The sequence below is a fragment of the Pteronotus mesoamericanus genome, unplaced genomic scaffold (assembly GCF_021234165.1).
Source record: "Pteronotus mesoamericanus isolate MK-2021 breed Mesoamerican mustached bat unplaced genomic scaffold, CSHL_Meso_final scaffold_476, whole genome shotgun sequence".
Taxonomy (NCBI): domain Eukaryota; kingdom Metazoa; phylum Chordata; class Mammalia; order Chiroptera; family Mormoopidae; genus Pteronotus; species Pteronotus mesoamericanus.
The window spans coordinates 3087301-3100150 of NW_026555318.1; the positions used below are offsets into that span (position 1 = coordinate 3087301).

The following is a 12850-nucleotide window of genomic DNA, read 5'->3' on the forward strand; positions in this document are numbered from 1 at the left end:
TCTGCACAGATCTGAGTCAGAAACTGTTTTAACAAGCCTTCCAGGCGACGGACGCTGGAGTTTGGGAACCTCTATGCTATACAAACTTGCTTATTAGGGCATCCACTGTAGGTTGTGAAGTAGACTCATTTGGGGAACTTTTAGAAAAAACAGGTGCTCAAGCCCCTTTAAAAGGCCAATTGAGAATCTCGAGGACTAGAATCAAAGTGATTTGCTTTAGAAGCCCCCTGGGTGACTAATGTGCAGCCAAGGTTAAGAAACACGTGTCCAGGACATTCCTGTGGGTGCTTGGCCAAATTTCTGCCGGAAACAGTGAAAGAAGATTTAAGGGTTTCCTGGTAGGGTTGAGCGAAAAGGATTCTAGGCTTTGAAGTCAAATGAGACACGGGTTTACTTCTGCGCTACCACTGGTTAAAGTGCTCCTGAGCAAGTTACTTAACTGCCCTTAAATGAGGGTAAAGGCCACTACCCTAAGCCACAAGGGTTGACGCCTGGGATGTGTAAAGGGATGTGTGCGCGGGCAGGACCCAGCACAGCGGGCCCGGGCTCGGTGTGCGTCAGAACACCCGAGGGCTGCGCTATACCCTGGGTAGCTTTCTGTAACTGCCCAGCTGGGGACGGAGAGCTGTGGGAAAAGACTCAAGCAGGAGTGAAAGAAAAACTTTTATTTAAAAAACAAAAACAAAACATAAAACACATGGGCTGTGGGCACGGAGTTAGTCCATTCGGGCCTTCAGCGTCCTGGTGGTGATTTTGTCCTTCTCACTGCAGAGGGAAAAAAATCACAAAACATCTAGACTGCAGAGCAAGTGGCTGTCCTGACTTGGTTGAACTGGTTTGCTCATGTAGGTGAATGTCAGCTTGTTCCCTCAGCCCAAAGCAAGGAAGGGGAGCATGAGAAACCGGGACTGGTGACGGTTCCATAGGTGGAACCATCAGGAGCTGAGATGACTCAGCTGGACCCAGAAGCCCTCGAAGGGAAGGAGCTCCCCCCGGCCCGGAGAACAAGTACCTTGGGAAGGCGATGTGACAGGTTTCACCCCCATGAACATAAAAGAGCCTTGGAGTGATCAATTCTCTGTGTCAGTCCCAATCCATTACAAAAGGGTCCAAATGCTTATTCTGGGATGTACCCAAGGAAAGCAGCAGAACACCTACTTCATCCAGCCGGGTTCCTGCTGACAGCCCCGAACAATTAAGAGGAGAAAGGGGCTGGCAGTTAAAGAGCAGACTGGGAGTTGGAAGGGAGTTCCCCAGCTTCACGCAGCTGTGGGCCCCGCACTAGTGGCAGTTGGGGGAGGGGAAGGGATCCACCCAGGATTTTGATCAATCTATATAGTAGGTTCGTTACCACACAGATCCCTGAGACTGGGGACACTTAGAGAAAGAAACATCTATTGTGAATAAGGGGAGAGACTCAGGGTCGTGGGACCTCGCGTGAAAGGCCAGGGGAACCTGGGTAGGCTCCCAGCTGTCCCCCTTAGGGAAGCATGGATTTCTGCGATCCTGTTTCTGCCGCAAAAGCCCTGTCTCACGCCTGACGGGGGAGGAGTGTGGAGAGGGCTGGGAAGATGGAGTGTTTGTGTGGGAGGGGAAGAGGGAAACGTCTGCAACGCTCTTAGACTTCCAGCTCATACTCACATGACGTGGACAATGACTCCCATGCCTGACACAGCATCTCGGTCCACAGCGTTCAGCATGGCTTGTGAGATGGTTTCAAACAGGTGGTCTGGGTCCTGCCGACAGAGCAAAGTCTTTCAGTCCCCAGCGCCTCAGACCCAAGCTTGGTCTGGCTCCTTGGGTCTCTCTTCTAGGCTCAAGGACCCCAGGTGGGACCCCTCAGCGCCTTCTCAGAAGGAGGCAGGGTTGTGTAAGGGAGTTTCAGCCCTGCACTTCCTCCACCAACCAGCAGTGTGACCTTGGGCAAGTCCTATGTCCCTTTACTAAGCCTCAATTCCTCTCCCGTAAAATGGACGTGAGACTCCTTATCTGGCCCCATGTCGCTGTCTGCTGGACTCTCCCCCTGGGTGTCCACCCCCTGGGTGTCCATGGGTACCTCAAACAGCTGTCTGGCCATGACAACACACTTCCACCCTGACCTGTTCCTCCTTCACTCTCTCTCTTGGTTTAGCCAGAAAACCCAGGAGTCCTCAACATCTCTACCTCTCTCGCTTCTGTTTTAAATGACCAAGTCCTGCAGACTCTGGCTGCCCCGCCCTCCCACCGCCAGTCTTTGCTCAGGACCTCAGTGCCTCCTGTTGGTGACCACAGTAGCCTGTCCCCTCTACCTGCAGGCTATGGGTTCCCTCAGGTTCCTTACTGCCTTTGGCACCGCACCCAGAGAGAAAGTTCAAACTCCTGGGATCGCATTCAGGGCGTTTCGGAGTCGCATCCCAACCTCACTCTGGAGCGCCCTCTCCCGGATGTCCCGCCCACGCTCCAGCAGCCACAGTGAACGCTCTCCAGCCTCTGACACCCCGCACCCCACCTGCACCTTTGCACAGGCTGTTCCTTCTGCCAGCCAGGCCTTTTCTTTCCTCCCCTTCCTTGCGAACTGCATCTCGCCAGGTATGCAGGCATCGGCAGTAAGCCCCGAGAGGGACCACCTGGTCTCTCCAGAGCCTGACAGCGCGGGCACAGCAGACGACCCTCCTTTGCATGTGTCTCTCGCACACCTTCACTTATATAACATGGGTTCTATCTGGGCTGCCATTTTTACGGCTGAGAAATGGGAGGCAGAGAAGTAAACTGACTTACCCAAGAGCAGAACTAAGTGGGTAGAGCTGGGTTCCCCACCCAGACAACCGGGCTCCAGAGCCCACTCTGTAGAGCCGCCTCTAACCCTACACTTTACACCGCATTAAATGTTTATTAAATGAATTAACGTAAAACCCATGAACACCCAATGTGAGGAATTATTTGTTGTAACAAATAACTGACTGGTGTCCCCTAAGAGAAGACACTTGCCCTGGAGCCAGCCAGCCCAAGCAAGGCGCTGGCGGACGGGCTGTCTGGCTCAGAGCTGTGGCCTTCTCCTCCCTGCACCGTTCCCCCCATTACCTGCAAGGTAGACACATTTTCCCCTGATGGCCAAGGAGGGGAGGGTACCTCAGAGCCCAGCCCACTCCATGCAACCAACTCACCATGTCAGGCTCCCAGAGGGACTCACACATCCCGTACATCTGTTCGGCACAGGTGCCACTGACCACAAAGTCGTCAGTCACCATGGGGCAGCCAATGAGGTCTAGAGAGCAAATGAAGGGCTTAAAGGTCTTCGGGTCCAACCCAGCAATGACTGGCTCAGTGTAGTAGGGGCCAAACCTGTGGGGCCAGGAGCAGAGAGAAACCAGAATTCGAGAACACTCACCGTTCTGTTCAGGCCTATTCAAACAAGGGCCTGGCCCAGACCCAGGGAGGAAAACGGAGGGCGTGCACAGGAAGGTCCTCTTTCCCTGCGGCCCACTCGGGTAAATTCGTTCCCCTCTCCTGGCATCTGGCGACGCTCCAAGATTTTCCTTCTTTTTTCTCTGACATTTACCTTCACATCCTTCTCACCCCTGACCCTCTCTTCCTCGTATTTTCTTTGGGAATTCTGCTATCTTCTAATCTTCCCTATGCTAATCCAGGTCCTAGCGCCATTCAGTCCTCTATTTATACATCCATACCTCTACTCCTTTCAAAAAGGGATTTGAGGCAGTTTATAAGGAAAACACTGAAAAATAAAATGAAACCACTAAAACAGAATACAAGACACACAGACTGAACACAAGGTTTGTTCTGAGCCTCCTACTAGGCAAGGCAAAGAAGGGTACTCAGTGGGCTGGGCCATTCTGTCTGTCCACACAAACTAGCGGCCTGTCAGAAACTTGTTCTGGACTTTGAGAAGAATCAATCTGAGGGATCGTCACATATAAAATACTTGAAAACTAATGGCTACTATCCTCCATAAAAACTAAGTAAAAAGGCATTATCCGTATCTTATTTTGGCCCTCAGTAATTTTTAAGGCCGTGATTCTAAGTTATACCTCTATAAAAAAGAATTCTAAAAAAATAAGTTTAAGGTAGAGGAAGGGGTTGGGGTAAGGTGCTTTAATTTGGTGTTTCTCAAACAGATCCCTGGCTATCAATTTCTGTAAGAAATTTAAAATTTTGAATTTCCTCTCCATAAGCTGAAAATAAAGCTAGTATAAAAATATCCTGGATTATCTGGGTAACAGTCTTTTTCCTATTGAGTTTATTGGGGCAACATTGGTTGTTTCTATTTTGCTTGCTTATTTTTTTCTGTAGATTCCACATATAAGTGAAATCTGGGTAATAACTTTAAAACCAAATATAACACAGTTCAGAGCCTGCATTTGCATTTCCAATTACGTTGCTGCCAAGGTACCACCCAAAGGTGAGTGTTTAATTTTTCCTACAGCCTTTCACAAACAGAGGCACCTGGATGGATTCTCTGGGGTCAATGAGAAGCTGTTCCTTTAAAAATGGTCTGCACATTGTTCAACTTTGCAAATCACTGCATTAGCCTATCTGGCTGGAAAACCAATGATTGTAGTTGGGCTTGTAGAGAAAACTCCTGGATATAGCAAGTGAGAATCCAGAATTTTCCAGGTCAGCCTTAATGTCTGTATTTTTATTATTTTCAATAAAAATGAGCCATTAAATATATATCTTAATGTGAGTTAATTTTTATAACTTTCTAAGACTCCCCCCCCCAGTATAAATCAATTTAAAAAGTCTTTTGTTAAGCCATTCTCAATGTGGGATTTTGATCAATGTGGTTACCACATATGGCAGACAATTCACAGCTAAGGATATTAACTCACATATAAAAAAATTTAAAAATAAAAAAGTAATCCTTTTTTTGTTTTTAATACTAAAAAGGCAGTAATATCACTCCAGGTAGCAAAGACTTAGTTTTGAAAGCTACAGAGTACTCATGCGCTTCTTTCTATATAGTGTAACCTTATTCCCAAATATAAAGTTTAAAAACAAAAAAAGAAAAAGAGAAAAAGAAGAAAAGAGCTCAACTTGTGTTCTCGCCACCCTGCTCTGCCCAGAGGTGGGTGGGGATGGACCTATGGGGTTCCTTCTCCTTTCAATTCCATCCCAGTTTCTTCAATGAATTCTACAGTTATGCCCCTTCTTTTCTCATCATAAAGTCCTTAAAGAGAAAGGACAAAAATCAACATACCCAATTCCTAGGTTCCCTGCTGTTCCAAAAAATCTATGTCACAGAATTAGCTTTGGAGTACGGGTGGCTCCTGGCTGGGAGACCGCAGGGTTCTCCGGGGGTGGTTAATTCTGTTGCCTAGAAGTTTATTTGCTACTTGCATTCCCTACATTCTGAAGTTGCCCTTTCTTTCCCATTTGGTGGTCAGGTCCACTGAAAACAGACCCATAAAATAAAGATACTGTCTTGCAAATAATGGGGGAATGAGGAGGGATCCCCTTCCTGGGCACTGCTCCATACTGCCTGCGTACGTGATCATCAAAGGTTTCTGATTCTCCAAGTCCCAGGCTATACAGGAAATCCTCACTTAACATTGTAGATAGTTTCTGTGACTTTAAGAAATGACATATAACGTAACCAATTGTACCATAGACAAATTGAGTTAAGTTCCTACGGCATCTTGTCCTTATTACAAAACCATGTTAAACAAAACATTATTCTTGGACCTGCTACATTTCCACCCACCGTTTCTCATACAGGAGGTTAGCCACCATGCTCATGAGGGTGTAAGGCTTGATCTGCCGACCTTCCTTCAGCTCATACAGGTTGAGTCGGAACTTGAGGCGCTGGGCACTGTGGGAGGAGAAAAATTAGTTAAGTCACTGCTGACTGCCCCCTAGTGTCCGATCTGTGGCGGTCAGGAGGTATGTAGAAGACAATCAAAGCCCTTGCCAAGACTCCTCTCTTCCCCTCCCAGTGATTTTCTCACCAGAATTCCAACCTCAAGTCCATTTTTCAGGACTTGTCCAACATTTAACACCTGTGAGCACACCACTGTACTAACCCTTTTTCCCATTCATTTGTGAGAGAAGATTTTCACCCTCTTTTTTTGAGGAATAACTAACAACAATAAAATGCACAGCTCCTTCCTTCTACACTCTTGGCAGGAGCACGCTGCAGACTTAGTCGTGGCAGCGGACAGCAGAAGGAGGAGCGGGCTGAGAGATGTCACCTGGGCTAATCCTTCATCCTCTAATTTAATTTTTCCATCCATAAGATGAGGGAAAAAATAAGTCATGTGGTGGTGAGATCATATGTGGGTGGGTATATGACAAGGTGCTTAGAAAACTGCAAAGTCTTACGTGTCTTAAGCAGCAGCTAAGGGACTGGAACGTGCCTAAGAAAAAAGGCCAGGACTCCTCCAGTGCCGTCTGAGAGCCCAGGGACAGCGCGCTGCTGGATGCAGACTAATGCCATAGCTGCCAGCAGCAAAGCAAAGAGTCACAGGCCACGGGAACAAAGAGCCTCAGACACGACTTTAGCTTCACCTTAAAAGTGAGAAAGCGAAGGCCTAGCAAAATTAGCAATTACTGCCCACAAGCAAGCAAACACGGTGAGAAAAACATCCTGAAGAAAAGGAAATGCTGTGAGGAGAATAGCAGTGCTGGAGAGGGAGGCTGAGGGGGCCTCCTTCGCACTGACTAGAACGCTACGTTATCATTTTCTGATGCCACCAGAACCTAAGGCAACGACTGGCTGAATGAGACCGCCGGAAGGATTTCCAACTTACGTGTTCTTGAGACTTAGGGAGTTTTAAGGGAAATGAGAGAGAAAAACTTTCTGCCTAGCTTCCACCTACATTAGTGAACTGGTCTCCTGATCTTCCAGAAACAAAGTCCTGGAATTGCTGCTTCTTAGGCCACCAGCTTCCTGCAGGACTTGTCATCGCCTGGGACCACTCCTTCCCTCTTGAAACCCTATCTTGATTCTTTTCCTCTGGTTTCTTTTCTAACCCCGCTGCTAATTACACAGTTCGGCTCCTGACATGGTGTTCATTTTTTCCCTCTGTTTTGTCTCTCCAGAACCTGAGTCCATAGACTCTCACCAATGCCTCTCCAGCCCAGAGATATAATTTCCTACCCCAGCTGCTCACAACATGTTTCTACCTGGCATGCCTCTGTCCCCTCAAAATTAGTGTCAAACTCAAAGTCATCACCTCCCTCTAAAACTAGTCCTCTCAATTCCTCTATTTTAGTCAACATGTTCAAAACAGAAGTCATCTTTAAAACATTTTACCTACATGCCAGGTAACTAGCCTACACACTAGTAACAGATAAATGACATGAACCCCAACCTTGATGAATGATTCTTTGGACTCACAATATCCAAGTAGCCACAAAGGCTGGCCAGTAACAACTCTCCGAAATGCCTTCCTTTGCTTTCCCAACACTACCACTCCATTAGGACCATCCCAACAGATACCTATTTAATCTACCAGACACTCCTTTGTCTCAAATCACAGAACAACTGCTAATCTAGATAACGAATCTAGAAGTTAATAAACACCAGCTCCTCAGGGGTCAGTTATCCTTCTGTACGCCTGCTTTGTCTCCCAATTAGACCTGAAGTTCTTCAGGGACTGAGCGCAGACTTTGACTTAAGAGAGGCCTGTGTGGGATCCTGGCTGATACTCATTAGCTTGCGTCTTGGGCAAGACCCGGGGTTCCCTGATCTGCAAAACAGGGCAACGCCATGGTGATGTCGTTAAGAGGATTAAATGAGTCCATTCAGGTAAGGTGCTTTCCAGAGTCTGGCACATAGTAAATGCTGGTATAAATTGGCTAGAATACAACTCGGTGTCACTTACGGTACTCGGCAAAGACTCAGATTCACGGGAGCTGTTTGGTAGATGACCAGCAACCAGGCTACTCACAACGCCAGGCAACTCTTGTCCAAGAAAAGGCCTGGGTGTGGGCAGAGACCCCCGACACTTACACGGTCTGGACGTCGGTTGCTAGCCCAGCCAGGCCAATGTAGAGCCGGTCGCCCATGGGAAAGATCTTCTGGAAATCCGTAGTCACCATCTGAGCCTGGATTCCGAAGCGCCTGTCGGCTGCGATGGCGACACAGTCCTTCCCCTTCATGGCCATGACGGCCCCTCCGTTATAGGACATAATAGACTAGGACAGACAGAGTGGAGGGGCTCACAGAGCGAGGGGCCAAACGCGGCCAGAGTTCCCGGCCCAACCCCTGATCCGGAGACTTCTGTACACACCGTCCTCCATTCTGGAGGGGCCTGGACGTCCCGAACTCCAGTTCGGAGATCAGCCCTATGGGGTTGCGAGGAGCCGCGTTCACCCACCATGATCCTCACCCGGGTGCACACCCCTTCAAACCGGAGCCGCTTCTTTCAGCCGACCACCAAGCCCTCTCCGCCTCTCAAACTTCCCATGACCTCCTCCCCATTCCTCAGTCCCACCCGGTGTTCCTTCTCCTTGAGCCCCATCTCACCATGATTGCGGTGTAGTAGGACTTCCAATCGCCACAATTCCAGCAAACCCGCTACGGACCTCACCGTGCAACCACCCTCGCTGTTTTCTCTCTATTGGCTGAAAGACCGACCTTTCCGGGATATTTTAGTTTTCTATTGGTTAAGCTCCCATGTCAATCATAAGCATGGGAGGTTTGATTGAGAAGCCAAAACGAAGACTGGAAAGCAGAAAGTGAAAAGTCACTGTGAGTGCGGAAGGACCTGTAGTCGCGGTGCAGGCTGGGATCGTGGAGGAACCGGTCTCAGGACCTGGAAGACTGGGGACCGGACTCGCGTGCTCTAGGGCTGCTGAAGTCCGCGTTTCGGCGCTGCGGCCCCAGGCGAAGGGCTGCTGTGTTGCTTATAAACACGATGTATGGGTCGAGCTTATTACCCATGCTAGCTTGTTTCATTTATTCCAGAAATCTTTGCACCTATTGTGTGCCAGGTACTGTGCTAGGCTCTGGACATTAACTGGCTTAGAACGGTGTCTGGTATTTAGGAGGGGCCCATTAGGTGCATATTTAATAATGCGAAGGGGAGGGGTAGGAGGAGGGTATTCCGCAGCGGCAGGGATTCAGCTGCATCGGGGAGGTTTGTAGGCCGAAAATTGTTGTGCTTTGGGGGACTCTAAGCAGGTGAATTCACGATATCCCGGAGTCTCAGGTCACTAACAAAAACGTACGACATTTCCCTTATCTAAGATCCGGAGGAAGCCGGCGCCGACCCCTCCAGAGCCCAAGGAGGAGAGGCGTGCGTGTCCTGACACTTTCCCACCCCGGATCCTTCCCCCCCGGGATCCGATTTCTTTTGCCCCATTGCAAGATTTCCATTCTGACTTCCGCTTCGTTGCAGCCTCACTATCATTGACTCGGCTCTCTGCCACCTCAACAGTTATCGCGGTCTCTGTGGCGCAATCGGTTAGCGCGTTCGGCTGTTAACCGAAAGGTTGGTGGTTCGAGCCCACCCAGGGACGCTGTGTTTTTTCCCGCCTCCTAAACATAATTCTTCCAACAGCTGAAAAGCCAAATTTGGTGTTCAAATGGTGGAGAAACAGCTTTTCCGTAGCACATCAGAGGGTCATTGTGTTAGAAAATTTGTTGTTTAGTTAATGATGGGGTAATTTCTTCCGCACCTTTCTTCTGTGCTCCGCCTCCAATCTGGATCGCAGGGAAACAGCCAGAGGTTTACCTACGCAATACGGTTCAGGTTGCATTGTTCGTAGGATTAAGAATGAATTTGCAGTGGAGGTGGACAACTTTCCATTGTCAGCCTCAATCGATGTTACAGTCTTACATTTGAAAGGGAAGAAAATGCAAGAGACAAAGGCAGAAACAAACTGAGGGATGAAGAGAAAGGTGAGAAAGAGAGAACATAGCTATGACACAGAGAGACAAGAGTGAATATGACAGAGGAAATAGGCGAGGTGAGTTGTAGGCAGCTCCGGGGGAAATGAAGAGAAGGAAAAGAGAAGCAGTTAATAGGACGCATTAGAAAAAGGAAAAGAACAACAAAACTTTTTCCAGATACACACGCACAAGTGAGGGGGATTGGAAAATAGAAGCAGAAACTGACAAAGGACATCGTTTTGGGGAGACACATGTCTCACCTTTGCAGAAGGAAAGGACAGATGTAAAGACAGTCATAAAATCATTAGAGGAGCTACCGCCCTCTCCTACCATTGTCGTCATCTTCGAAGGGATCTGATCCTGGCAGTGGCTCTTAGTATGTGCCGGAAATAATCACCTAGGTTTCCCAGGTTCCTCCATTCCAGAAGTTTCTAGTCCGTGACAGACACAATGACTCTTCTGATGAGTAGTTGTCAGGCAGAGGATCACATCAGATACAACTAAGACTGAGGCAAGGCATCAGCACCTAAGATCTGAGGCAGAATTACATCTGAGGGTGTAGGTGGGCGTCTCTACTTTTATGGAAGAGCTAAGCAAAGGACTCTCTCAAATAATTCTCTTTGATATCTGGTCTCTTCTCAAGCTTGGACTCAAAAGGGGCCTCTTCTGAAAGCCTTGCCCAGTGCTCACCCATTGCTACCTGGCTCACTCACAGCTGCTGGGGTCCATCGGAGGGCCACGGGAGCTAACCGGACAGACTGTGGAACCCTCCAGATTTGTCCCCATTGGCCTGTGAGCGCCCTGCAGGGAAAAGCCGAGCAGCTTTATGTTACCTGTGCCTAGCGCAGTACTCGCACTGACATCTGACAGGTGCTTCTTTGTCCCCACACTGGACAAATTCAGATGTTGGGAAGGCTAAGTCAGAAGGTTCTCATGCTAAACCAGAAAGGCCAGGGATACGGGACCAGCTGCCCAGGGCAGAAATGATTAAAATAAAGTTTTAGTGGGTAGTGGGGTCTTCAGCATGTTTCTTCTGTCTTGCGGTTTGCTCGTGACTGGCGCCTTAATAACAGGAACAAGTAAATGGCCCCCAGGTGAACACGGTGGTCCCCTCCGGCTGCACTCCAGGATCAAAGAGCTGCAGTGGGGACTCAGATGGAGGTAGTAGCAGATACCCCCACATACACACACATGCAAGGGCAGCCCCTTGGATGCCCATGTCGACCGTGAGTGGGATGGAGATGTTAGGAAGCGCTTGGGTTTCTTTTGTTCCGGATCTTCTAGCCCCAAAAGAGTGGCAGAACAGGAGTCCCTGCTGCGCTTCGCTCTCAGAAGGGCGACTTGCAGGACAGAGGAGGATGCGTGGGTCTTCCCTGGCACTGTCCAAAATGCAGGCGGCACACGTCCTAGGGGCTGTGAACATGTCCACACCAAGAGTCCCCTTTCCAAGAGAGGAGGCGAACTCCGCGTCTCCGCTTGCAAACACAGGGGAGCAGGTGACCAGATCCGGCCCTTCTCCTGCGGGTTCTCAGACTACCCCCCTCTGGGAGGAAATATCTCTCCCCCTTCCTCTTCCTCCCCACCCCCGATCGGCCGGTGTGCGCTGAAGGCTGAGGCTAGGGTCACTTGGCAGCCAGTGTCCGCAGATCTGCTCTGCTCGCCAATCAAAAGCATGAGGTCCGCGGGCCTCAGCCTTCGGGTCGGCCCGCGCTGTGAGCGAGAAGGGAAGGAAGAGGAGGAGGCAAGCACTTCGAAGCTGTCCGAATATTCGTCTCCTAATTTCGTAACTCGAACCAGCCACCGTCAGTGCGCTTAATGGCGCGTCTGGCCGGATGGTCGAGCTCTTTGAAGGGACAGACACAGTGACCATCCCCAATAAATCTTGACTAACGAATAAGCGTATCGACCGTTTTAATGAGGAAGGCCCACGGTCGTCGCCGGAACGTAGTATCGATTAGCTTTCCCCGGCGCCACCCTCAGCCGCTCCATCCGGCTTGTCCAAACCGCACTCCTCGTTTTCTCCCCGTGGCGGGATCCACTGGGGACAGAAGCGCGAACCCTGGGGTGGAGCCGGGAGCAACGGTAGGGGTCGGCGGGCACTAGTCGCCTCTGCGCTCTCCGGACTCCTCCCGCCGCCGCCGCCGCCGCCGCCGCCGCCGCGGCGAAGGAGGCGCACTAACTGCGCGGAGCGCGATAGGCGCCGGAGCGCAAAATGCGGGAACAAGCACGATGCAGGGGAAAAAAGCGCGGGCCCACTTTCCAGCCCCGGCGCCTGGTTTTCTAGTTTATTCCGGCCTCTCCCATTCCGCAGGGTTATTGTGTCCCGGGCCTGGGGCCTGAATCCTGGTCGTCAGGTCATCTCCCGGCCCAGGTTGCGTTCCATTTTTCTCCACGCCCAGGGCGCCAGCGACCAAGTCCCCCCTCCGCCCCCCGCCTCCTCTCCCTCCGTCCGCAGGCGGTTTGCTCCCTTGAGGAACCCCAGTCGGGTCCCGGGGTTCTGCGTCTTAGAGCTGGTGACTGGGCCGCCGAGAGGGGCAAGGAGGGTAGGAAGGACATGCTCTTACAATTGCAGTTATTAATTTTAAGGGAGTGTTACTTAGGGTGAGTGAAAATAAGCCAGACGCATGGCTGAGGAGACAGCGTCCCCCGCCCGAGCCCAGCGCCCTTTAGCCGAGAACAGAGGACTGCAAAGCGAGCCACGGTGCATGCAGCCCAGTCTTTATTTCACCATTTTCTGGGCGCCCCAGCTACGGGCGGGTGGGGGGCGCACACGTATTTTGGGGGAGGGAGGCGTGAGTTGCAGAGTGTAACAGAGAGGAGGATTCATTCTTTGGGGTCAGGGGCTGTTTGAGAAGGGTGAAGTCGTGTCCTAGTTTGGGGGGGGCAGTGCCCGGTGGGGGATAGCTGCGTTAGCTTGTTCCCCCCACCTCCGCCCCTCTCTGCAAACACCCTGAAGGAATGAGGTCACGTGGATGAGTAGTGGGCGGGACCTACTCTTGTCTGGAGGAAAAAAGCCAT

General features: G+C 50.4%; 1 protein-coding gene and 1 non-coding gene across 2 annotated transcripts; one reads left to right on the forward strand and one right to left on the reverse strand.

Annotated features, from left to right (window-relative positions):
* Positions 1 to 635: 635 nt before the first annotated feature.
* Positions 636 to 8563, reverse strand: PSMB3 (proteasome 20S subunit beta 3). The gene is made up of 6 exons (XM_054593731.1): positions 8465 to 8563; positions 7949 to 8133; positions 5699 to 5806; positions 3144 to 3321; positions 1642 to 1736; positions 636 to 765 (listed from the first exon to the last, which is right to left on the reverse strand). Exons 1-6 carry the CDS (start codon positions 8465 to 8467, stop codon positions 717 to 719), a joined length of 618 nt encoding a protein of 205 aa, XP_054449706.1. The 5' UTR covers positions 8468 to 8563; the 3' UTR covers positions 636 to 716.
* Positions 8564 to 9385: 822 nt separating this feature from the next.
* On the forward strand, positions 9386 to 9459 carry TRNAN-GUU (transfer RNA asparagine (anticodon GUU)). Its single transcript has one exon. It is a non-coding gene; the product is annotated as a tRNA-Asn (tRNA).
* Positions 9460 to 12850: the final 3391 nt, after the last annotated feature.